We start from the raw sequence: 27,168 nt of genomic DNA on the forward strand, positions 1-27,168 counted from the left end.
TTCCCATATTCCCCACATATGAACTATTTTCACTACCCATCCTTGTCCATATTAATTCATATTCTCATAGGCAGCATTAGATTGCTAACATTTTATAATCTAATTTTCTTTTTTAATATTATATCAGAAAATGTTTTTCTATATTTTCACAGTTACCAGGTCTTTTTAATGGCTGCAAAGTTCTACCACATTAACCTAAGTTTAAATGGTTTGATTTTATTCCCCATTCTGTGATCAGTAGTCACAAAGAATAACCTTATTCTTTGTTACTAGTTACTTACTTACATTTCAAATTAAGGTAGAACCAAAACACAGTCAGGGCATTATTAAATCTCCATTAATATGTCTTCATTTTTCTGTATCTAACGTGAGATTAAGTAGACTACTATGCAAGTTTGCTAAAGGCAGTCCCTTCTATTTCTCTTTATGAAAACTCATTCAAGGCGGCAGCATCTCAGCACACCCATCTCTAGGCTGTCAGTGTGCCCTCCAAAACAACAGCAGCACCTCCCCTAATGTCAACTCGTCCATCAGAACGCAGTGAAATCTCCAGTTCTCCTCCTCGGCAGGAACACTGAAAGGCTGAAGAAAACAAAATTAATCACAAATTAAGATCGTTTTCACCCTTTTCAATTAAAAGAGTATACTGAGACACCTCTTACTACAAGTTCTAGAATCCTCCCAGGTCAATTTAAAGAATAAATTCCTTCATCTGTCCATTGTATGGCCCAGCCCAACTGGTTCTCCTGAGGACTGAGGGGCTGCAAATCCAATTGGATCCACAAAACGCACAGCTCCATGTCTTCCCTTCCTGAGCTCCTTCCTTTCTCACTTCCTGAAATGCCCCAGACACACCCCACCCATAGCTTCCTGCCCAGCTCTGTCTAGGAGCAAGCAAGGACATGTGAAAAAATAGACACATGAATTAGATGTCTAAGAAGATCAAGAGGAGTGGTCTTGGCCCTTCTGAGAAGGCCCCATCTTTCCAGTTCTGAATAAGACAAAGGGAGTTCATTCACTCAGTGTGGTTATCAAGCAACCACACATGTCAGGCAGACAAGATGCACAGCCTCAGCCTTCCTGGAGCTCAATGCATAGTGAAGTAACTAGTCTCACCTAAGGAAAAACAGCCTCCCTGCTATCCTTAAATTAGCGTTACAGAGGCCTAACCCTCCCACAAAGTAAGACTGCTACCATTGAGAGTTAGACTCATTTTAATTATTAGGGCTGTGTAGCCTCCAATGTCTGAGATCTATTTTTTCTTCCCCTGAACAATATATTAATCACCTGGGGACTTGGTTTGAAAGCAATTTGTTTGATTCAATTCTGTGACTAGGAATAGCAGTAAGGGATCTTACTGATCATCCAATCTAAACTTGTAACATCATATATAACTTCTCTGGGCTGAAGTTACACAGCTAGTTAATTTTACTCAACAAACATGTATTGGGCACTGCTGTATTAGAAGTGTATCTGTGTGTCAGGAGGGGCAAAGGTGGAAGATGTTTGGGATAGAGGCTATTTTGAGTAGTGGGTTGAGGGTGAAGTAATTTAAAAACCTTTCATTTTCACGTGGGTGATACATAACATTTTATTATATCCTCAGGTGGATAGTACATATGAGAAGGAATACTAGCTTAAGTTTAGGCATTTTTCTTTTATTGAAAAAGGGCTGTCCTACCACGCAGGTCTTTTTTCCCCAGTTGCTGGGACCAGTAGCTGCTGAGAACAGTATGTGCAGACCCTTAAAAGAAATGAAAAGTTATGATACAATCAAAAAGGAAACAGGGGAGACTTTGTGGTAAATTTATAAGCAATTACAATCAACTATCCAGTTTGACTAAATCTTAGATGACTTAGTCACTATGTTGGCATGGTCACAGCAGAGTGTGGAATTATAAATGGAAGACATTATAAAAGAAAGACAGAATTTATGGATAAGCTCCTCCAAATGATACATTTGCTATGTTTTATACTTTCTGAGGCTGGATTAAACTGCAGGTTTTAAATCTTGTCCTGTCTAGAGTTCACTGTCAGCTCATGGTAGGAAAATCAAGTCCTTCACCAAAGTTTTTCTATATCTTTCAAGGGACGATATCTGCTTCCTCCCAGGATACACACGCAAAGGAAGGTGGAAACTGACAAAATGCCAAATTTTCTACCAAACACACATTCCCAGACTTTTGGTGGCCAAAGAACTCTCTTTCAGTGAGGTGTTTTTTCACATGATTGTACCCTAGGTTTAGATGAGAGAATAGACAGTAAAATGAAGACAAACTATAAAGTATTTAACTGCCAGAAAAGTCTCTTGGGGAGAAAGGTTGGGCTGGAAAAGGCTCCTCCTTCAGGAAAACTAAATGTTATAGGAAGTCCACATAGTGTGACCAGCCTGAAACTGTCCTGGTTTCAACAGTGCAGGTCCTGTATGCTGAAAAATCCCCCATTTTCAAGCAAGCTGAGGTGGGTTGGTCAGCACTGTCCAAAAACCTTTCCTCTCTAGAAAAGCATTATTCCGGGGGAAAAACACTTGTCCTCTGTGCCAATTAAAATCTTTGTAAAGCAGCTGTACATCTATAAATCCACTCAGAACTTTTTTCCATGGGGCAAGGTTTGAGTTGGACTGTTTGGAAGTCATTTGGGCATTTTCCTGAGTCTTTAAAAGTACTTGCCTACTGAGCTGTGAATTTCGCATGTTTTGTTCCTTAGAGAGTAACTAAGTCAAAGTCCTGACACCACCCCAGCCCCCGCCATCTGATCAGAACAGGAGTCTGCAAGTCTCTGCCCAGCATCCTCTGCCCTGGCCACCCCCCCCACCCACCAACTTCCTCCATCAAAGCACTGCCCACTTTTGCTGCCCAGCCCATTTTCCTCAGAGGATGAAAGTGCCCATCTTACATCTCATACCTCTGCTTCTGGCTAGTAAAAGATCTTGAATAACCCTATTCCCAAATTCATCCCACCTACTTTGGAAGCAGGTCCAGGAAAGGTAGAGGAAAGGAAAGGAAACACTATTCCTGCCCCTCTTTCCCACTTGCAGCCCAGGAGTTTATCCTTCAAAACCAGCTCTTATCTAGATGTCAATGATCATGCAGGATGCTCACTGAAAAGGACAAAAGACATCAGCCCCTGAATTTAAAAAATGGCAGATCTGGAAGTGTTGGCTCATGGAGGCGGTATCATGGTTATTATTAAAATAGCTAATAGTAAGCCCTGACTGCTGTGGCTCAGTGGATTGAGCGTCCTGCAAGCCAAATGTTGTTGGTTCAATTCCCAGTCAGGGCACATGACTCGGTTGCACATCAGGCCCCCAGTTGGGGGCACAAGTGAGAGGCAACCACACAGTGATGATTCTCTCTTTCTCCTTTCCCCTCTCTCTAAAAATAAATAAGTAAACAAAACAACAAATAAATATTTTTTTAAAAAAGAAAAAAGGCAAAAGACAACCCACTGAATGGGACAAAATATATATTTAAAAAAATAGCTAATAGTTATTGGGCACAGTGATAAGTACTTAAGTTGCACTGGGTTTACATAACCCTATGGGTATTATCTGTATTTTATAGAGGAGGCAATGGAAACTTTTAAAAGGTAAGCCATTTGGCCAAGGTCAACAGCTAGGAAGCTAGGATGCAAACTCAGGCTGTCTGACATTAAGGTTTAACCCTGCTCTACTGCTTCCTTAATTCTGTGTTTGTCACTGGGAGGGATGGAGGTGGAGAAAGAGGGAAACAAAGGCAGCTCAAAACCCAAGCAATCTGACAGTCACATGAAGGCCACTTAAAACTATTTATCCTCCCCCTCCTCACTATTTAACTTGCCCCAGAACCCACGTCAAAAAGTACCTGTTACAGGGTCTTCCGCCACACCAACCCATGGTGCAAAATATCTGGAGTAAAAGTCAAATGCTTGTGTCTGCCCACCAGGCTGTCCTTTAACAGTGAGAATGAGTCCTTTCACCTTCCCTGTGTTCTCTACTTGCGGCAGATCCTGGGTGTTCACTTTCAGTTTCTCCAGAAATGACCTTATTCATGAAAGGGATGGATTAGGAGAAACCAATTCCACAAACCAACCACTACATAGACTCTGTAAAGCAGGCCGCGGTGTGGCTTATCCAAACAGTTCAGCAGGAGGGGAGGGAAGAGCAAATGGGGTATCTTCCTACCTGAGAACAAAACTCTCTTGCTGCATAAATCATTTTTTGACTGGACACAGCACAGCCAGACCAAGCCAGAGCTATAAATCTGGGTGCTTGGCCCTCTCCAAAGTGTTGATGAAGCCAAAAATCTGTTCACCTGTCGTAAGTATCACTGAGCCGGACAAGGAGCTTCCGGGTGTCTGGAGAATAGCGGATGTCCTGGACCAGTGTGTCCCCTATGGCAGTCTGTGGAGAGACCCAAGACTTTTCAGGAACGTGCTCTGGGTTGAGCCCTTGATCCCCTATATGGTGAACAGCCTCTCCTGCGTATCTGCAATGTGCCAGGCACACCCTTGGTTTCTAATCCCTGTGCTTTAGTTCAGTTTCAGGGCTTAAGTGCTGCCCAAGGAAGGTCAGTTTCCTGATGATTAAAGAGGCCTTTAGGGAGCTGAGCTTACCCTGTGAGAGCCAAAGATAGGCATTATTCACAAATGCTTACATGTGCCTCATCACACAATTCCTTCACATGGGTATTTTCCCCACAGATCAGAAGAAAGACTTAAGCCCAAGGGTCTCTCTCTCTCTCTCTCTCACACACACACACACACACACACACACCACCCCCTTTTAACCCAGGTTTTAGGAGCTCTGGAGTCAATGCTCTGATTCACTCTTGTCTACTACTGTCTTCTGAGATGGGGGGAAGCCCTCATGCCCACTTCTTAGGAGTTGTGAGGATTAAATAAAATATATGTGGAGTTCATGAAGCAGTGACTAGAACATTCCACATGGTGAGGACTTGGGGCTGGCAGTTTGACTGGATTTGGGGACCAAGGGACTCACCTTAATGCTGCTGCTCTGCTTGGCAAGCACACTCTTTTCACTTAGATGGTATGCTATAGATCAATAACATAGCAACACTTTCTAAGGATACCTTGATTCACCCTTTATGTAAGACTGTGAGAGAGATTATGAGGGGACAGAAGCCCTTCCAAGCACTACCACTGGCTGCCAGCAGAGCAGATGACAATGGTGATGACACTGTAGTTGTCTGGCAGGCATAGGTGGCTTCAGGTTAGGGACTGAGATGCTCCAGGTCCAAAGGGCATCCACCTTGGGTGGTGCCTGGGCTGTCTGCCTGTGACCACAGTTGACCTATGTCCTTCTCTCTAGAAATGGGAACTCCATCAGTCAGACCCCACCTTCTCTCAGGGACCTTTCAGTCTCTCTAAAGGGTCATCCAACCCTTCTCTGCATGGATTCTTAGGTGATTTGAAAGTTTAATTCTCAGTTGAGAATCTTATTGCCAATTTCTAGGAACACAAAATGACAACACTCATGATAAATAACCCTGTGTCATTCTCATTTTACAAGGCTGACCCTGAGGCTTAAGAGAGATCAGACCATAAATAAGGTAGAAAAGAACTCTGAATACTTTCCATTTACCTGCAAAGTGCTCAAAGCAGTTCTCCCCCTTCCGCAGCCCCTACCATGGAGGCTAATGTTGACAATGAAGAGTCAAGGAAAACTGGTCAAATTTTTCACCAAATAGATTTAATGTTAAAATTCAAACCTCAAATGCACTGTTCACTATTCATCCAAGCTTAGATTGGAACATTGATACTGGTAGCAGGCCTATCTTTTGGGATCAAATGGTTTGTGTTCAAACAATAACAAGTGTTCAAAACACATGAGCTCAGTTTTGATTCTTTTCACTAACCTTTATTAAGTCTTTTACTTCATGGAAGTCCTAGATGGGGAAAAAAAGACAAAAATTATTGTAAAACAGGCAAGCTGTCAGTTGTACACAGTTTCTTAATTAGAAAGAGCTGACCTGGAGTTGGGCTGAATAAAGAGGCAAGTCCAGGATGATACCATCCTCTGCTTTTCTGGCCTTTAGTTCCCCACTCAGCGTGACAAAGGTTAGAGTGCTGTTCACATTTTCTGGAAAAAAAAAGAAAAAAGTCTTATTTTGTCAATCAGAAAATGAGTCAAGAAACAGGCAAATAAACTTTGTTACACTGCTATGTCTGCATGTGCGTTCAGTCACGCTGTCTTCACTTCTCTGGCGGTGCTGTCCTCTCCTGTGAGGGGCCAGGTTGGGTTAGCTGGGGGCCACAGTGGGGAACACCCTCACTGGGTTCTAACTTGGGAACCAAGAACCTGACTCATTAGACTTGGCATCATACGGCAAGGCTTCAGATGCCAGCTCTTTACTGCTTCCTAAGTGTACCCTTGAGCAAATTATTTAACCTCCTTAAACTTCAGTTTCCTCATCAATAAAATGAGGTAATAATTAAATCTATACTGATTTTACCAACTAAAAAGGGTAATAATTAAACCTACTTCATAAGGATACTATATTTTCTAAAGCGATTTTAAAATATCAACCTACAATAACTATAAACTCTACAAGTCTAAGATATGCCAAGCCCTGATAAAGAGAACATACAAATTATGAACAATAATCTGATATGAACAAATCAGATTTATTTGAACTAAACCAAGTTATACATCAGAATGCCCTGGCTGGTGTGGCTCAGTGGATTGAGCATCGGCCTGTGATTCTGAGGGTCACTGGTTCGATTCCTGGTCAGGCGCATACCTAGGTTGTAGGCCAGGTCCCCAGTTGGGGGCATGTGAGGCAACCAACTGATGTTTCTCTCACACATCAATGTTTCTCTCCCTCTTTCTCCCTACCTTCCCCTCTCTCTGAAAATAAAAAAATAAAATATTTTTTTAAAAAAGATCGGACTGCAAATGCTGATATAATAGCCTTCCCTCTATGTTTCTAATATAACATAGGCCACTTAGCCTGACTTCAGTGTGCATGACATTTTTGGTGAAACAAAGATTTGTGACATAATTTGTTTCCCCAGCTAATATTTCGTAAAACTTAACCATATCTCAAAGGTGAGGAAATTTGGCATTGCTTATTAACTTTCACTGAGTATAAAATATACATTCTGGAACCCAAAGTTTACTTTTCTTATTATAATTTAATTATTATTTACAAAGCAGTTTTCTGTAATTTATTTCATCTAACCTTTAAACCACTCAAGGGGAACCTGAGGGCTATCATTGCAAACCTCAGCCTCATACCAACCAAGGTGGGTTTTCAAATCTAACTTCAGTGAAATCTATTTTTCAAGACTGAGTTCCTAAACAATATTTTGTGATACCTGCTTGCCTTCATTCTAGTCCCCTATCCACTGAAACCAAAATTATCTTATTAAAACATAATGCATTACTTCACAGAGGTGCCTTGGACTAACTCTCAATGTCATCTCCTGCCAATCAGCCCCTCCGTCAGGAAGTTCTAGCCTTCTGGTGATACAGACAATGCCTCAGGGGTTTTGCATTTGCTGCTGCCTCTGCCAGGAATGCTCTTCCCACTAGCTCTCTGCACAGATGACTTCAAATTCTTTAGCCTCTAGTGGATGCTGTTGTCCTGAGATGCCTTATAACAGTCACTTGGTTCATTGGAAAGAGTATGCGAATTTTTAAAAATATTTGCTATTTGCTAAGTGATAGGTTCATTAAAAAAAAAAAAATCACATTACTTATTTTGTAAAACAGCACTGCTGCAGAAGCCAGGGTAGCATGGCCACAGAGAGGGACCTCACTCATTGGTGTAAACCACCTTAATCCAAAGCAGGAACCTTCAGAGAAAGACAAACCAAAAAAAGACAAGATTATTCCCATACAAGTGAAGTACAAACTTTTCATTTTCTTATTCTTTTCTAAATATTTCATTAGCATCAATCTATTGCTGAAACATGTTGTGAAAGGAGGAGTGGAGTCTCAGCATGCATCCTAGGGCTCCTAGGTGCTAGATATGGGCTGAAACATTCAAATTAACCAACTCCACTCCCCCAGCTTAACTGAAAACCCAACCAGAACCCCCACCCCCTCTCCTACCTGCATGCAAACAGCAAATGGGCATTTCCCTTAAATATCATTCCCCTACTGGAAAAGCAGCTTCTGGTACCATTCAAGAATGGTTTTAAAAAATACTTATTTACTTTGTGTAAAGTTGTCAGTTGGGTGCAATTTTCGGATGAAAGCAGTTTCTGAGAGGTTCATTTCCCTTGCAATTTTTTGATGCATGTCTTCATCCAATTTCTAAATTAGAAAGAAAAGCTTGTTGAGACTCCAGAAATACAGTCAGACTTCTTTGGACAGCAACTACCATTAGTTAATAACACAATTTATTGATGTTAAAACTTGCATGTTTAGAAGGAAATAATTGCCAAGAAATTTAGGCACTTTTATAAAGATTGCTTTTTAGAAATCCATGCTTGAGCACCTTATGAACAGCTGTGTAGATGTATGAAGCTGGAATAACATTGAAAACCCTACTGGCCTGGCCTGTCCTTTGTGAGATTATTACCTAGACTATCTGAGAACATGTGCTCTCTTCTAAAAACGGAAACTTCACGATCTCTCTTTATTGTTGGATGAATGGGTGTTTGGCACCACATCTGCCTCCATTTATGCATGGTTCACTCCCTTTTATGGGTCAGGCCTTGGGCCAGAGGTCACTTCCTGCAGGATGCCTTCCAGACTGCTCTGTCCAAAAGCACTGTCTCCTCCCCAGTGCTTAGACAACCTGAAATCACCTAGTGTGTCCTTTACTGTCTGTGCCCCCAACTGCCACCTCTGACTCAGAGCTCTAACAGGGCACAGACTGCTATTTGCTTTGTCCTGGCTTGCAACAACGCCCTGTAGTCACCCCAGGATGGTAGGGGCTCAGTAAACGTTTGCTAGAGAATACATTATTCACTTAATCTTTGTTTTTAAAATCCTCAAAATAGATATTTTATCCACTTACAGATGAAAAAATTAAACAGAGAGGTTGTATAATATCCTAAGATCACAATATGCCTAATAAATTGTAGAGTGATTAAGAATGTGAGCTTTGCAAATGATTAACAACCAGTGAATCTAAAGGAAAGGTATATGGATGTCCATTGTACCACTCTTGAAACTTTTCTGTAGGTTTTTAAGTTTTCAAAATAAAATGTTAATCATAAATGTGGGGCCCCAGCAGGTGTGGCTCAATTGGCTGGGGTGTATACAAGAAGGCAGCCATTCTGCGTTTCTCTCTCACAGTGATGTTTCTCTTTCTCTCTCTCCTTTCCTTCTCTCTAAAGGCAATGAAAAGAATGTCCTCAGGTGAGGAAGGAAGGAAGGAAGGAAGGAAGGAAGGAAGGAAGGAAGGAAGGGAGGCAGGGAGGGAGGGAGGAAAGGAGGGAGGGGGCTTTGAGCTGGCCAGGTGGTTCATTGATTGGAGCATTATCCCATACAACAAAGGGTTTCGGGTTTGATCCCCAGTCAGGGCGCATACCAGAGGTGCATACCAGATGTTTCCCTCTCCCTCAAATCAATAAACGTGTCCTGAGGTAAGGATTTAAAAAGTTTTTTTAATAAAAATAATGTGGGCTTTGGAAACAGACAGAATTGGATTTGTATCTGGATCAGCCTCTCGTAGCAGTGTGAGAAAGGGTAAGTCATTTATTTACTCTCATGGAGCCTCAGTTTCCACAGCTTTAAAATGTTAATAATAGTATTAAATCAAAGAATTATTGTGAAGACACATATGTTCATACCATATTTTCACACACAGACACATTCCTCTTAAGAAAAAAAATTGGTCAGAAATATGAGTTTTCCTTTTGAAATAAAATTTTTAGTCAACATAATGCATACTAGCTAGATTTTGAACTCTAAAAACAAATGAATTTTTGCTTTGGCCAAAGTTACTATTCTTAAGATCGTGAATCCCAGAAAGAATTATAACTTTATACTAATAAATTCATAATTCACTTATCTGAGTTATGCAAGTTAAGCACACTTTGTTTTTTAGTGTTATCAAGTTCTTTTGAAACACTTTCCATATATCTATATAAGGCATAAAACAATGTTGTGAAAAATTAGTCAATTTTTAAACTATCAGCTGATATAAAAATCCTAGCAAGAGATTTAGTAAGTTTTCCTTAAAGGAGCATTATATTTAAAAATCTATAGAAGTTCTATAGTGCAATAGAAAGTGAAATTACTTAAGAAATTGGTAACTTATTTTCTGAAAACCCAAACATAACAAATTGGTTTTATTTCTTACTTAACATTTTTCTTTCAAAAGATTAAATCCAGTAATGCACATAAAGTGCTCATAACAGTGTCCAGCACATTGTAAGTACTTGATAAATGTAAGCTTTTTATTTTGAGTGGCTGAAAGCCCGTGCTTTAACCTGCCACATGACACTGCCTCCCCATAACAAAGACAAACTATTATTATCCCTAGAACACACTGCAGACAGGAAAAGCAATGTGCATCAGGTCAAATGGCCCCTGCAATGTTTCTGAGGGAAAGCACAATCAATTACTCAGTACTGAGGACTGTGCTGGGCCAGCAGCATCAGCAGCACTACCGAGGGAATTTGTTAGAAATGCAGTCTCAGACCCCATTGCAGGCCTTCTGAATCAGACTCCATTTTAACTAGATCCCCAGATAACCCATGTGCACACTGAAATTTGAGAAGCCCTGTTGTATAAGATATGGCCCCATGCTCTTGTGGGGAGTCAAGACAGACACCGAAAGCAACGGTGAACACCACCCGTGGGTACATATGTATTCTGAGACTCAGAGCTGTGTACAGTATCTAACTGAAATACATAGATTTTGACAATAAGTATGCTAGGCCTTTAAAGACGAGGCCTTGAAGTACCTAGAAAAGGACAAATTTTGGTGAATTGGACAGGAAAATGTGTGCAAAGAGCTTTGTATTTGGGATGCTTCTCAGGAAAGTTATTTATCTCATATCTGTTCTCCTGTTAAATCTTTGACACTCTAGGACTCTGTGCGCTGAGATAAGGAGAATTAGGATGGTAGCAGTGAGTGAAATAAGCATCTGTCACGCCCGGGGCCCTGGAGGGTGAGGGGTCCAACCTGAGCAGAGGAATGGTGTGGTGGTTGGGGCACCCCAGTCAACAAGGCAGCACTGTTCAGAATTGAACTCAGGCACACTTTCCCTTGGAGCATGACTACGCCTTCCCCTTCCTCCTCTTCTCCCCAGGTGCTTTCCCTTTGCCTTTACCTCTCCTAAGCTCCAAGGGCCCTTCTTTTGCTTCCATAACTTTTTTCCTGAGCCCACCTGGCTAACTTTTACCTCCTCTGTAACTTTCTAAATAAACTTTCTCTTATAATTTGAAAAGAAAAAAAAAAAATTGAACTGAAGCACTTGCCATGGCCTGTGCTCTGTGGAAACTGACCCACATACCTGTGCATACAACACCTGACAGAAACTGGAAGCCATTTAGTTCCCTAATGCAGAATCTGCAATCACAGGGCTCAATGGTGAATGAAGGGGTAACAAAGAAAAGCCTGTGCTGGTCTCCCTAGGTTTGCCTCCTTGACTGCAGGAACCTGCAGTGCCTGCCAATCCTTCCTCTCTCTGATCTGGCCAAACTCTCCCTATCCTTGTCCTTCCTTTATCTATTGACTCCCTTGACCTTTAGGACAAGTCTCTGAAAGCATTAAAGCATTGTAGCCAAACTCACCATCTATTGGTAATGAATTTCCTTGCAAATAGACTATTTTGCACATCAGCTAGAACACATACTTTACTGTTAGCTCTTTAATCCTCTCTACCTTGGTGTATTACACCAATTGCAATTTGAATTTCTGTAACTAATCTCTGTCCCAGGACACTTAAAATCATCTGCTACTTGCATGAGGGACCAGGAGACATAATGTAGGAAGTTTCATAATAGCAGCCCTCAATATGCACCATATGCAGCTGAATTTCTACACTGGAACTATAGGTCAAGATAACGGTGAATCATGAGAAGGATAATATTGGTCTAACTTTGGGAGCTTTAGAAACAAAAGAAAGAGGCTGCATTCATTTAAAATACTGAATTTTGGGTCCAATAATTTTTCTATTCTACACTACAAACTTATTTTCAAATGCAGCACAAAATAGTTACAAACCAACAGCTTTTAATTCTCTTGTTTTAATATCCATTTCCTTTGGCAATGTCATATGAGACAAATTTCCAACGGCAAAAAACAGAGCTGTGATGTTTTTTCTTTTGAGTTCCAATGTTCTGCATCAGGACACTGAGTTTCCACCACCATAAAGCCCACAAAAAATTAATGATCAGAAAATCAAAGTTTTTAAATACTCCCATCTTGTGGCAGTTTAGAACTATGACAGCCTCAATGAAACAGTCTTGCTCTCAGTCTTTATTTGTCCCTCTGCTGCAGATAGAATCCAGCAAAGAAAAAGCAGTTGGATGTAGAAAGTTCTAAATCATCCAGGAAGAAATGAGATTCCTCCTAAGGCACTTGGATTTCTTATTGTGAAGTTAGTCTGTCCAGTGTATTTCTCAAACTGTAGACCATCTTTAGTTGCTCCTAATGGTTCGTATGGAGGCCTAATCTCTCCAGCTCCATCGCAGAACCCAGAGCTCACACTCACTTTCCCGACCTGCCCCACCCTGCTCCACCAATAAGAACATAAGACCAGTAATTGTTGGTTAACTAGAACTCTTCTGAGATTATGCCATAATTTAATTGATTATATTTTTACTTTCACTCAACATATATTTATTTAGTGCCTCCCATGTACTAGGCCAGGTGTGCTGGAACAAGTCAAAAGGGATCTAAGATTGTATAGGATGCGCAGTCTAATGAGGAAGACAGGCATTGAGTGAATTACCAGAGTGATACTTGTTGCCATCTGAGAAGTAAGGGGTGCTGAGGGAGCACATAAAAGAGGAGACCTTGCAGTTTAATAGGAGTACAATGGTTAAAGCACAGGCTCCTCAGTCAGGCAGACCTCGTGTGGGATCCTAAAGTCAGTCACTTAGGAGTGTGTGACCTCTGGCAAAGCACTCAAGCTTCCTCTGCTTCTGTTACCCCATCCGTGAAATGGGGATAATAATAATTAGACTTACTCATAGAGTACTTGTGAGGGTGAAATGAGATAACATATGAAAAGCAATTTGGGGCTGAATTTGTCTGAAGTCACTGCTCCCAAAGCTGAGGGTTATGGTTTAGAAGCCAGTGAGGATAGCTGGGAAGCAGAAATTCCTACATTAACATCTCTTCCTCCTTTGCATTGCTTTTTCCTCAAATGCTAGTCAAAGGAAAACCCTTCAATACCCTAGAAAAACATTCTCTGCACTCCCCAACCCCTTTTCTGGGCATAAAAATGAAATAGGAGGTTGAAACACCCTAGAAACTAAAGAACCCCTACGACCTACAATGTCATCCATCACAATATTTATTACAGCCCCAATCTTAGCCTTAATATTAGCCCTAACTATAAGAAGCCCCCTACCTATGCCTCAACCCCTTATCAACATAAACCTAGGCATCCTATTTATACTAGCTATATCCAGCCTAGCAGTATACTCTATCTTATGGTCAGGATGAGCCTCCAATTCAAAATATGCCTTAATCGGAGCCCTATGAGCTGTAGCACAAACAACTTCTTACAAAGTCACACTAGCAATTATTCTCCTATCAGTATTATTAATAAACGGGTCATACACATTATCAACCTTAATTACCACTCAACAATATACATGACTAGTCTTACCATCATGACCACTAGCAATAATATGATTTATTTCTACCCTAGCCGAAACCAACCAAGCTCCATTCGACCTGACGGAAGGAGAATCAGAGTTAGTCTCCGGGTTTAGTGTAGAGTATGCAGGGGGCCCATTCGCCCTCTTTTTCCTAGCAGAATATGCCAACATTATTATAATAAATGCCCTAACTACTATCCTTTTTCTAGGAGCCTGAAACCACCCAGCCACCCCAGAATTAAATACGCTTAGCTTCATAATCAAAACCCTACTACTTACCATCTCCTTTCTATGAATCCGAGCCTCATACCCTCAATTCTGATACGATCAACTCATACACCTACTATGAAAAAACTTCTTGCCTCTAACTCTAGCACTACGCATATGACATATTACTATGCCAATCACCATCGCAGGTATTCCCCCTATGATATAAGAAATATGTCTGACAAAAGAGTTACTTTGATAGAGTAAATCATAGAGGATAAAACCCTCTTATTTCTAGAATCAGAGGAGTCGAACCTAATCTTAAGAATCCAAAAATCTTTGTGCTACCATTTTACACTAAATCCTAAGTAAGGTCAGCTAAATAAGCTATCGAGCCCATACCCCGAAAATGTTGGTTTATATCCTTCCCATACTAATAAATCCCATTATCTTCTCCATTATTATATCAACCGTCGTATTAGGAACTATAATTGTTATAAGCTCCCACTGATTAATAGTATGACTAGAATTTGAAATAAATATACTAGCCATTATTCCAATTCTAATAAAAACTCACAACCCACGATCAACAGAAGCCTCTGCCAAATATTTTTTCACCCAAGCGACTGCATCAACACTTCTACTCCTAGCTGTAATTATTAATCTAATACATACAGGACAATGAATGACTATTAAACCACTAAACAGCCTAGCCTCATCTATTATAACCCTGGCATTAGCTATAAAATTAGGTCTCTCCCCTTTCCACTTTTGAGTCCCAGAAGTCACCCAAGGGATCTCCCTATCATCAGGACTAATCTTATTAACATGACAAAAACTCGCTCCACTATTAGTATTATACAATATAGCACCCAACATTAACCCAAACCTATTGCTCACAGTATCAGTACTATCTATCTTATTAGGAGGTTGAGGTGGCCTTAATCAAACTCAAATGTGCAAAATAATAGCATACTCCTCTATTGCCCACATAGGCTGAATAACCACCATCATTATCTACAATCCAACTATAACAATTCTAAATCTCGTAATCTATATACTACTAACAACCACTGTATTCCTCATGTTCATTAATAACAACCACAACCCTATCTCTAGCCCATACATGAAATAACGCTCCACAACTCACAATTGCTATACTATCAGTCTTACTATCACTAGGAGGTCTCCCCCCACTTACCGGATTTATACCAAAATAAATAATTATTCAAGAACTAACAAAAAATAATGCAGTCCCACTATCCCTATTAATAGCCATGGCCGCTCTACTTAACCTGTATTTCTATATGCATCTAGCATATGCCACAACACTGACCATATTCCCTACTACAAACAATACAAAAATAAAATGACATCTTAAAAACATAAAACAAACACCATGTCTCCCATTTCTTATCATTTCGACTATGATACTACCACTAACCCCCATTATCATCACACTAAATTAGGAGTTTAGGTTTATTCAGACCAAAGGCCTTCAAAGCCCTAAGCAAGTTCCTTCCACTTAACTCCTGTAAGGACTGCAGGAATCTATCCTACATCTATTGAATGCAAATCAACTACTTTAATTAAGCTAAGACCTTACTAGATTGATGGGCTTCAAGAAACAAGTTAACAGCTAAAAACCCTAATCAACTGACTTCAATCTACTTCTCCTGCTGTTAGAAAAAAAGAAAAAGGCGGGAGAAGCCCCAGCAGGATTGAAACTGCTCCTTTGAATTTGCAATTCAACATGTGTTACACCACAGGGCTTGGTAAAAAGAGGACTTAACCTCTGTACTTAGGTTTACAGCCTAATGCCTGCTCGGCCATTTTACCTATGTTCATAACCCAATGACTGTTTTCAACAAATCACAAAGATAACAGCACTCCTTACATATTATTTGGGGCTTGAGCAGGAATAGTAGGTACTGCTCTAAGTCTAATTATTTGCTGAATTAGGCCAGCCTGGAGCCCTTATAGGTGACGATCAAATCTACAATGTGGTAGTAACTGCATATGCTTTTGTAATGATTTTTTTCATGGTTATAGCAATTATGATTGGGGGTTTCGGTAACTGATTAATTCCCCTTATGATTGGGGACCCTGACATAGCTTTCCCACAAATAAACAACATAAGCTTTTGACTGCTGCCCCCTTCCTTCTTATTACTACTAGCCTCCTCTATAGTTGAGGCTAGGGTAGGAACCGGTTGAACTGTTTACCCACCGTTAGCAAGCAATCTAGCCCATGCTGGAGCTTCTGTAGACCTAGCAATTTTCTCTTTGCACTTAGCAGGAGTTTCATTAATTCTAGGGGCTGTTAATTTCATTACTACTATTAATATAAAGCCCCCTGCTCTAACCCAATATCAAACCCACTTATTCGTCTGATCAATTATAATTACAGCTGTCTTATTATTACTTTCCCTGCCAGTTCTAGCTGCTGGTATTACTATGCTCCTAACAGACTGAAACTTAAATACCACTTTTTTTGACCCAGCTGGAGGTGGAGACCCAATTTTATATCAATACCTATTCTGATTCTTTGGTCACCCCGAAGTATATATCTTAATCCTTTCTGGGTTTGGAATAATTTCTCATATCGTTACCTACTACTCAGGTAAAAAAGAGCCCTTTGGATATATGGGTATAGTTTGAGCCATAAAATCAATTGGATTCCTAGGTTTTATCATCTGAGCCCACCATATATTCACAGTAGGAATAGACGTAGATACACAAGCTTATTTTACATCTGCCACTATAATTATTGCTATTCCAACAGGTGTAAAAGTATTTAGCTGACTAGCTACTTTTACACGGAGGCAATATTAAATGATCCCCAGCTATATTATGAACATTAGGCTTTATCTTTCTATTTACAGTAGGGGGCCTAATCGGTACTGTATTAGCTAACTCCTCGCTAGATATCATACTGCACGATACTATGTAGTAGCACACTTTCACTATGTCTTATCAATGGGAGCCGTGTTTGCCATCTTAGGTGGGTTTGTTCATTGATTCCCTCTATTCTCTGGATATGTACTAAACACCACATGGGCCAAAATCCAATTCCTAGTAATATTTGTGGGTGCAAACATAACCTTTCCCCCCCAGCATTTTCTAGGTTTATCCGGTATGCCCCGACGTTACTCTGACTACCCAGATGCTTACATCACTTGAAACACTGTCTCATCTATAGGCTCCTTTATCTCACTAACCGCTGTTATACTACTAATTTTTATAATCTGAGAAGCATTCACAGCTAAACAAGAGGTTATAATAGTAGAATTAACAACTACTAATCTACAGTGACTTCATGGATGCCCTACCCCATACCACACATTTGAAGAACCAACATACGTAAACCCAAAATAAGAAAGGAAGGAATCGAACCCCCTAAAATTGGTTTCAAGCCAACATCATAACCACTATGTCTTTCTCTACTAGCAAGATATTAGTAAAATTTACATAACTTTGTCAAAGTTAAGTGACAGGTGAAACTCCTGTATATCTCCATGGCATATCCATTTCAACTGGGATTTCAAGATGCAACATCACGCATTATAGAATTATTACACTTTCATGATCATACACTAATAGTTGTATTTCTAATTAGCTCGCTAGTACTATATATTATCTCACTTATATTAAGAACTAATCTAACACATACAAGCACAATAGACGCTCAAGAAGTAAAAAGAATCTGAACTATTCTTCCAGCTCTTATCTTAATTACAACTGCATTACCTTCTCTACAAATCCTATATATGATAGACAAAATTAACAATCCATTAATAACTGTAAAAACTATAAGTCGCCAATGGTATTGAAGCTATGAGTACACCGATTATGAAGATCTAGCCTTCGACTCCTATATAATCCCCACAACAGACCTAAAACCAGGAGAGCTTTGCCTATTAGAAGTAGACAACCAAGTAGTTTTACCCAGAGAGATAACAATTCGAATGTTGGTATCATCTGAGGATGTTCTTCACTCCTGAGCTATTCCATCCTTAGGCTTAAAAACTGATGCAACCCGAGGCCGTTTAAACCAGACAACTCTCCTATCTACTCGTCCAGGACTATATTATGGCCAGTGCTCTGAAATTTGTGGGTCTAATCACAGTTTTATACCCATCATTATTGAAATAGTACCATTAAATCATTTTGAAAAATGATCAGCCTCAATATCAATCTCATTAAGAAGCTAGTAGCGTTAACCTTTTAAGTTAAAGACAGGGAAACTAAACTCCCCTTAATGATATGCCACAATTAGATACATCAACCTGAACTATTACAATCCTATCTACCCTACTAACTTTATTTATTATTATACAACTAAAAATCTCTACCCACCTATACTACCCAGCCCCCCTACCAATAACCACTAAGACAACTAAGTCCCTTACTCCGAGAAACTAAATGAATGAAAATCTATTCGCTTTTTTTATTACCCCAACAATAATAGGATTACCTATTGTTATCCTAGTTATTATATTTCCCACTATTATATTCCCATCAGCAAATCAACTAGTATTCAACAATGATTACTTCGATTAACATCTAAACAAATACTTTCAATTCACAACCAAAAAGGACAAACCTGAGCCCTAACATTAATATCTTTAATTCTATTTATTGGTACAACTAATCTTTTAGGGCTTCTACCACATTCCTTTACCCCTACCACTCAACTATCAATAAATTTGGGCATAGCTATCCCCCTATGAGCAGGTACTGTTATTGTTGGCTTCCGACACAAAACTAAAGCCTCATTAGCTCACTTCTTACCACAAGGCACTCCGTTACCCCTAATCCCTATATTAATTGTTATCGAAACAATCAGTTTATTTATCTAGCCAATAGCCTTAGCAGTACAACTAACCGCCCAATATCACCGCTGGTCACTTATTAATCCACCTTATCAGAGGAGCCACTCTAGCTCTGATAAATATTAACACAACCATCGCTTTTATTACATTCGTCATCCTACTACTACTGGCTATTCCAGAATTCGCTGTAGCTCTTATCCAAGCCTACGTCTTCACACTATTGGTAAGCCTGTACCTACATGACAATGCCTAATGACCCACCAAACCCATGCCTACCATATAGTCAACCCAAGTCCATGGCCATTAACAGGTGCACTATCTGCCTTACTACTAACCTCAGGCTTAGTAATATAATTTCACTTTAATTCCATAACTTTACTACTCCTAGGTCTAATTACCAACACCCTAACCATATATCGATGATGACGCGATATCGTTCAAGAGAGCACCTTCCAAGGACATCACACACCTATCGTACAAAAAGGCCTACGTTATGGAATAATCCTTTTCATCATCTCAGAGATTTTCTTCTTTTCCAGGTTCTTCTGAGCCTCCGACCATGTGGTCGCATTTGTGAGGCTCTCTCTGAGGAAGGCCACAGAGTCTGAAGGTGGGCAGTGCACCATAAGCTTCCCAGCGTGAGGTAAAGCATGGGCTGGACACAGTACACCTCTTTTTTTCCTTAAATACATAACCTACTAAGCTGTAAAGGGGTTTTGGGTGTACTCTAAATTTAAAACTGGAACAGCAAATAGTTCAGGAACTAAAACTAAGCAGTCTTCTTTAAAAATGTGAAGCCAATCTTCCTTGCCATCACTGGGAATGATTATTAATGTTTAAAATAATAATAATTTTAAACAGCCAGTAAGTGCCAGTTGAATTAGAATAAATGTATATATTAGGCACACAACAGTTTTTTAACAGAATAACTCAGGAATAAACCTCTTTAGAAGAGGTATCCTCCGAAGCAATAGATCTCAACTGGGGGCAATTTTGATTGCCATGACTAAGGGAGAAGGGGAGACTCCTGTCATCTGTTGGGTAGAGACCAAGGAATACTGGTAAATATCTTACAATGCATATGGCAGCCTTATATAACACAGAACTACACAGTCCAAAATGTCAGTTGTGCTACTGTTAAGAAACCTTGTGCTAAACACACACACACACACACACCAGCAACAACAACAAAAAATTTGAGGCTTTCTTAGAATATGAAAAATAAACATGGGCTCCCTACCCGTTAATATGTTATTTTCACTAAATATCAAAGCTGGTTTACGGAAAAATAAACAAAATATCACCCCTAAGCACTATCATAGCCCTCTGACCTATTCTAAAAGTTGGTCATGAGTTCTTGTAGTTTTTACTTAGCTGTCATCACAATGTATCTATTTCATTTTTAAAATATTGTTTCCATACATTTTCCATGTGTCTACATAGTCTTTATTGCCAAACTTACTGTCACACATTCAGGGACACCACCAATTTTTTAAGGTTTTAAATATTTTGCCCTGGCCAGTAGCTCAGTTGGTTAGAGCATCATCCCGATACACCAAGGTTGTGGGTTCAATTTCCAGTTAGGGCACATCTAAGAATCAACCAATGAATGCATAAATAAATGGAACAACAGATCGATGTCTCTCTCTCTCCCCCACTTCCTCCCTTAACATCAATAATTTAGAAAAAAATTTTAAATATCTTATTGAAATTATGTTTTATTTATCCCTTAATCTGTTTTTGTTTTCACCTAATGCACAGTGTTACAAGTTCCTCATGTGAAAATGTGAAAAATGGACTTGTTCTTAAAGAAAAACAAAACTTTAGAATATTATAACAGCTGTTGGAACTCTGTTATCCAGAATTTTTTGTTTTCCTTCCAGCAGACTTTTATTTTAAAAGCAATAACCTAATCTTTGGTCTGTCCACCAAGTTTTTCTGTGGTTAGTCTCATCTTGGTCAAATTTTAAACAAAACAAGAAGGATATTCCTTTAAAGCCCTGCATTTAAAATTTGAAGTATTTTCTCCTCCATAAAATCCAGCGTTGTTCTCTGAGTACCCTCTGGGCCTGGCACCTTAGGTCTCTCAGCCTCTGTCGTGATCACTGAATAATGATCAGGCTTACATGTCTATGAGTATGTTCCTCACTAGACTTTGAGCACCTCAAGGGCAGACAAACTTACTAATCTTTGTACTTCCCATCTGAAACCCAGAGCCTGGCTCATGGTGGATGTTGATAAATATTTGTAGAATATGTAAATGACAAGCTAAGCACCTGAATTGTGGTCAGCATTATAAGGTTTAGCACTTATTTGTCTCTGATATTTTCTTGAGTTCACTGGTGTTCTCTCTAGGCATTTCAGGTATCTACTATCTCCAACCATGGGTAAGAGAATCCAAGGGCAGAAAACACAGTTTATACTTCCTTTATAATTTTTATTGATTATTAATTGGGTAATGTGCTAAATTAGCCTCCAGGAGAACAGGATTCTCATGTCCACCGAATAGAAAACTAGCAAATTAGTCTTTAGATACCTTTCAATTGTCCCTGACAGGCCATCAAATTAGAATGGTCTCACAGGTCCAAGGCCCAGAAGACGTGCATTGAAAGACTCTTTTGAGAGCGTCCCGGAGTTATGGACTTCATCTTCTCTTTATTTCTTCCATTTGTACTGAGGCATATTGCTTTGTATTACATTATGTTCTTCGCTTAAAATTTTATTTCCTTGTTTTTTCAAATATATAAATAACATGCAAAATAGATTTTAATGCAGAGGTAGATATAGATAGAGATACATAGCTAGGTAGATAGACAGATAGAGACAGAGATTCTTTAAGTCTGTTGTTTAGTGAGTATACTGAAGATAACAGCAGTAAATTGAGGGATAATGCTAATCCTTGTCATCGGTAAAAACTAAGTACAAAAATCACTCAAAACTATTTTCAAAAATCTTCAAGGATATTACATATGGAAATATGGGCAAATATACTAAGACCCTTGACAAGTAGCTTTGGTCAATTTCACAATTTCTTGAGGTGAAGTTGTGTTTGCCAAATTGTTTCTAAAAAAAAAGTTCACAATTTAGAATCTGGTTGTTAATTATTCTCTCGCTAATCCTCACAAACTCATTGTGCTGATAAAGCCTATTGACTTTACTTTCTTTCCTGCGATTTGTGGTTGAAAAATGACAGCTGCAACATTGCATAATGAATGCATTGTTGAAGTGAGTTGAGGACTCTTGAACTCTCAATCACCATTTTGCTGCCCTACTTGAGATAGAAAACAGGGGTACCAAGGACTCAATTAACAGTATTCACCTTTCTCAGGAAAAGCTCAGGCATTCTCCATGTACATTAGACTCATGAAGGGAGATTAACAAACAGTGCTGCCTGTGTCCCACTCCCAGAGATTGTTATCATTGGCTTGGGATGCAACCTGAGCATAGAAATTTTTAACGCTCCTCAGATGATTCTAATGTGCAGGCCAGGCTGAGGTTCACTGCACACAAATGCCCCAACACACTGCTCAACTTAGTAATATTTATTTAAGATTATGAATTGCTTACTGTGTTTTGAAGTAATTCTCACACATACCCTTGCACTAAGTTCTGAGAGGAAGCGTACCTTGGCTTGTTACATAATACCCAGGGACCAACACAAAGCACTAAGGTCAAGGAATATTTAACTATTCTGTTAATATGTTAATACTTATCCTAATCAAAAAGCCATTTTTAAAATGAGATTTTCAAAAATCCAATTTGGATTTTTCATGCTCAATGTAATATCAGCCATGTCCAGTTACATAAAACTCATCTAATTTTATTCTCCTCCACATCTGGTACTAACTAAAAGAAATCTGATGGCTAAAAGGGAGCTCCAGTTCTTCTTTACACGAATCTTAATTTCTCTAGAATTAAGCATGTAGGTATAAGCATTCTTGCCAAAATCAACTTGTAGACATGAATATTGCTGATATAATTTGACAAAACAAACAAACAAAAAGAGGTAAACAAACTAGGTCTGATTTTTTTTAAAAGAAATATTTGATTCTAGAGGAATCTAGAATTCCAGGCACTGCATTTCCAAACCAATACTTACATTTTCTAGGAGACAAACAGCAGCAGGATTCCCATGAAATGCTTTTGCTGTGAATGCATCTACTATGAAAATAGGGAGCTTCATTTTCCTTGCAAGCTGTTTCTGCAAGCTCTCAAAATTGCTGGTAACCTGCTTTACTTCTTGTTGTTGCAAAAAAATCAAAAAGTTAATGTTTTACTTGGTGTACAGAAGCAACTAACAGTTCCCAGATACAGAGTCAAGCAATTATTCTAACACACCTACATTTAAAGATATGTGATCCCTAATTTTTAAGCCTCTAAATTGAATTTTTTTAAATACTGGATGAATAGAAGTTTCTTTTCAGATTTTGTGTTAACATGTCATACTGTATATATACTTAACAACATAATCGTATTCTTACTTAGACTAGCCAAAACTAGCTTAGGCTATGTTTTTGTTTGGTTTGTTTTTTTTTATTGTTTTTCTATTACAGTTGTCCTACTTTTCCCCCAAGGGCTATGTTTTTGATGAAGTGAATAAAACATCCAAAGGGCACATATGTGCTTATAGTCACCCAATGAATATTACTGTCCTTTTAAAAAGAATGTATTTTTTTCTTATTATAAAAATATGCTTGTTATAAAAAACTTGGCAAAATAACCTGTAACCATGCAATAACATTTTTTTTAAATTTTTGAACTTAATATAGTCAAAGAAGCCTCATGCTTTAAATAATTTTGTGTTATTTTATTAATCATGCAGATGGAGACTTCTTTGAGCTAATGATATAGATTAGTAAAAGCTTTTCATTATAAGGATAATACTTCCTTTTACTAAAAAAATCTATCAAATACAGAAAAACAGATGGGAAAAAAAAGAACCTCCTGTACTTCTACTCCCTAGAGATAAATTCTATTAATTTTCTGGGTATTTCCTTTGCTTTAATAGAAACTTGGACTTTGTCATAGTATAGTACTTTTTGAGAATTCAGCGGATTAGAGGGTGCTTTGATTACATCTAAGTGAATATGACCACCCTGAATGGTGTGGCTCCGTTGATGGGAGTGCTGTATCATAAGTCAAAAGGTCAATTCCCATTCAGGGTACATGCCTAAGTTGCAGGTTTGGTCCTTGATTGGGGTGTGTGTCCAAGCAACCAATCGATGTTTCTCTCCTTCTCTCCCTCCCTTCCCCTCTCTCTAAAATCAGTAAGTATGTCCTCGGGTGAGGATTAAAAAAAAGAAAATAACGTACCTAACATGCATTTCTTTTCTTTTTCTTTTTTGATTTTTAAATTGAATTTATTGGGGTTACATTGGTCAATAGATTATATATAAGGGGTACAATTCTATAATACATTATCTGCATATTGTATCATGGGTTCACCACCCCAAGTCATATTTCTTCCCATCACCACTTATCCCCCATTTACCCTCTCCTACCTCCCAAACTCCCATTTCCCTCTGGTAATGACCATACTATTGCCTATCTAAGTGGTTTGTTTTTTTTCTTAACCCCTTCACCTTTTTCACCCAACTCCTATCCCTTCCCCTCTAAGAGATGTCAGTCTGTTCTTTGTATCTATGAGTCTGTTTCTATTTTGTTAGTTTATTTTGTTCATTAGATTCCACATATAAGTGAAATCATATGGTATTCATCTTCCACTGACTGGTTTATTTCAATTAGCATAATCCATGATGTTGCAAAAGGTAAGATTTCATTCTTCTTTTTATCCTCACCTGAAGTTAAATAAAAGTTGGTCCGCACTTCTGATTCTTTAATTATAATAAATTCTTAAAGTGAAATTCTTGCGTCAATGTGTGTAGACATCTTAACTTACAGACACAGTTAAATTCATCTTCAGAAAGAGTATGCCATTTTAGACAGTATGAGTGTCCCACAATTGCTAATCTGATAGTTAAAAAATATCTTGAATTTTTATGTTTCTTAAATTATTCTAACTAGACTCTTAAGAGCATAAAGACAGAACCTCTTCCTGTTTATCTTTACTGCTATAATCTTGATTCCTAGAATAGTACCAAGCATCCAATAAATATTTGTTGAATTAATTAGGTAACCAAATAATATGATGTGCATATATCAAAACTGAATGTTCATACATTAATTGACAAGAGTTTCTCAACATGGTATTATCTGCTAACCAACACTTCCATTTCAGTAGCATCACCATTATTGATAATAAATTGCAGTTTGTTCATGAAATTACTTGGAAATTTTATTATAGATTGTCTTTATTATTTTAGAAAATTTGAACAGACAACAGGAACAAAGTATGGTTCTTTAAAAAAAAAAGATTTTAGCCCTGGTTGGTGTGGCTCAGTGGATTGAGCACTGGCCTGTGAACCAAAGGATTGCTTGTTCGATTTCCAGTTAGGGCACATGCCTGGGTTGCAGGCCAGATTCCCAGTTGGAGGTGCATGCATGAGAGGCAACACACATTGATGTTTCTCTCCCTCTGTCTCTTTCCCTTCCTCTCTCTTTAAAAATACGCAAATATTGTTTTAAGATTTTATTTATTTTCAGAGAGAGGGGAAGAGACAGAGAGAGAGAGAGAGAGAGAGAGAGAGAGAGAGAGAGAGAGAGAGAGAGGGAGGGAGAGAAACATCGATGTGTGAGAGAAATATCAATCAGTTGTCTCTCACTTGCCCCCAAGCAGGGACCTGGGCTGCAACATAGGCATGTGTCCTGACTGGCATTGAAACCAGGGACCTATCGGTTTTCAGGACAACACCCAACCCACTGAGCCACACCAGTCAGGGCAGGAACAAAGTATAATTCTGATAATGAAACACAGTTTTCATAAAATTAATAGAATTGACACCATTACAAAAATCATCATTTTTGCCAAAAAGAGCAAGTTTTTTGCCTCACTGAACTTCAATCTCATTGGTCCCAGCCATCAGCTACATGTTCAATAGAATGAAAAAATATACATTGAAAAGACTGTCTAACTTTTCTATAGCAATCATAAATTTTGTGTGCAAGTTTAAAAAATAATGTTTGTTTCAATAGTATTCTTAAGTTTTTTTAATCTAATTCAGTAGAGAAGAATAAAATTTTACAATGAAGTATTTTATCAGGCCTCTAGAAATACAGGATGGGGCAAAATTAGGTTTACAATTGTAAATACACAAAACACAGGGTTTATTCTTGTATTATTATTTATTAATTATTGTATTATTTTCCATACAAATAACTATAAACTTACTTTTGCCCCACCCTGTATTGCGCAGCTTCTCAAATGAAAACATTTCTTTAAAGGTAAAAAATTCTCAAAACCCTAACAGTCAAGGTCATTTACCTGTTTAACAGTGATCTCCCTATGCTACACTCCCCTCTTCACCCCTCCAGCAAGGAATCATAAATTGTCCAAGCCAATAAGAACAGTCTCATTCTCCTGTGTCAGATGCTCACTCTTCAGATTCTCTGCAGCTAGAGATGGCCATATGACCCAATTAAGGCAAGATTGCTGGAGGCATTCTGGAGACAATCTTGCTTTCTGATAAAAAAAAAAAAAAAAAGGATGACCTAAGAGGAGAATGGACTGCTACTGCTGATGCCTGGAAATGCAACAATCATCATTTGACCATGAGGTGACAAATATGAAGATTAAAAGCTAACTAAGAAGGCCCTGATTGGTGTGGCTCAGTGGATTGTGCATCTTCCTGCAAACTGAAAGGCTGCCAGTTGAATTCCTGGTCAGGGCACATACTTGGGTTGTGGGCCAGGCCCTTGGTTGGGGGGTGTGTGAGAGGCAAACAATCGATGTTTCTCTTGCACGTGGATGTTTCTCTGCCTCTCTTTCTCCCTCCCTTCTCTCTAAAAGTGAATAAATAAAATCTTTAAAAGAAATAAAAAGCTAATCAAGTAAGAAAGAAGAGAATGGGTTCTTAACAATATACTTAACCTGCTAAATAAATATTAGAGGCCCCTACTTCCAAATTTCTTAAGTAAACAACAAATGTCCTTATGGTACAAACTACTGTTAGTCTGTATGGTAGCCAAAATATGGCTCCCCAGAGACATCCACATTCTAATTCCACAAACCTTTGAATATGTTATGTTACATAGCAAGGAGGAATTTAGTTGCAAATAGGATTAAGGTTGCTAATCACCTGACCTTAAAATAAGATTATTCTGGATTATCCAGGTGGACCCATTGTCTCAGGGGTCTTTAAAGTGGAAGAGGCTCTGGCTCCTATAACTCAGTGGATTGAGCATGGGCCTGCAAACCAAAGGGTCGCTGGTTCAATTCACAGTCAGGGCACATGCCTGGGTTGCAGGCCAAGTCCCCAGTTAGGGGCACACA

The 27,168-nt window shown here is 38.8% G+C and overlaps 1 protein-coding gene across 4 annotated transcripts in view; it reads right to left on the bottom strand.

The window, feature by feature from the left end:
- Nucleotides 1-319: 319 nt before the first annotated feature.
- Nucleotides 320-27,168, bottom strand: part of PBLD (phenazine biosynthesis like protein domain containing) — a 35,339-nt gene continuing 8,490 nt past the window's right edge. For 2 of the 4 annotated variants that reach the window (XM_090278106.1, XM_090278108.1), the window contains exons 2-9: nucleotides 8,161-8,260; nucleotides 7,699-7,797; nucleotides 5,970-6,079; nucleotides 5,856-5,885; nucleotides 4,293-4,381; nucleotides 3,843-4,021; nucleotides 1,682-1,744; nucleotides 320-582 (exon numbers count right to left, since the gene is read on the bottom strand). In XM_090278106.1, coding sequence (XP_090134232.1) covers nucleotides 470-582; nucleotides 1,682-1,744; nucleotides 3,843-4,021; nucleotides 4,293-4,381; nucleotides 5,856-5,885; nucleotides 5,970-6,079; nucleotides 7,699-7,797; nucleotides 8,161-8,245 — 768 coding nt within the window. In that variant the 5' untranslated portion in view covers nucleotides 8,246-8,260 and the 3' untranslated portion in view covers nucleotides 320-469. Of the gene's footprint in view, nucleotides 583-1,681; nucleotides 1,745-3,842; nucleotides 4,022-4,292; nucleotides 4,382-5,855; nucleotides 5,886-5,969; nucleotides 6,080-7,698; nucleotides 7,798-8,160; nucleotides 8,261-21,315; nucleotides 21,333-22,878; nucleotides 23,018-27,168 lie in introns of those variants that run through there. The other 2 variants (XM_090278105.1, XM_090278107.1) reach the window with 2 other exon arrangements.

The sequence above is a fragment of the Furipterus horrens genome, unplaced genomic scaffold (genome assembly GCF_987537825.1).
Source record: "Furipterus horrens unplaced genomic scaffold, mFurHor1.1.pri manual_scaffold_5, whole genome shotgun sequence".
Lineage (NCBI taxonomy): Eukaryota > Metazoa > Chordata > Mammalia > Chiroptera > Furipteridae > Furipterus > Furipterus horrens.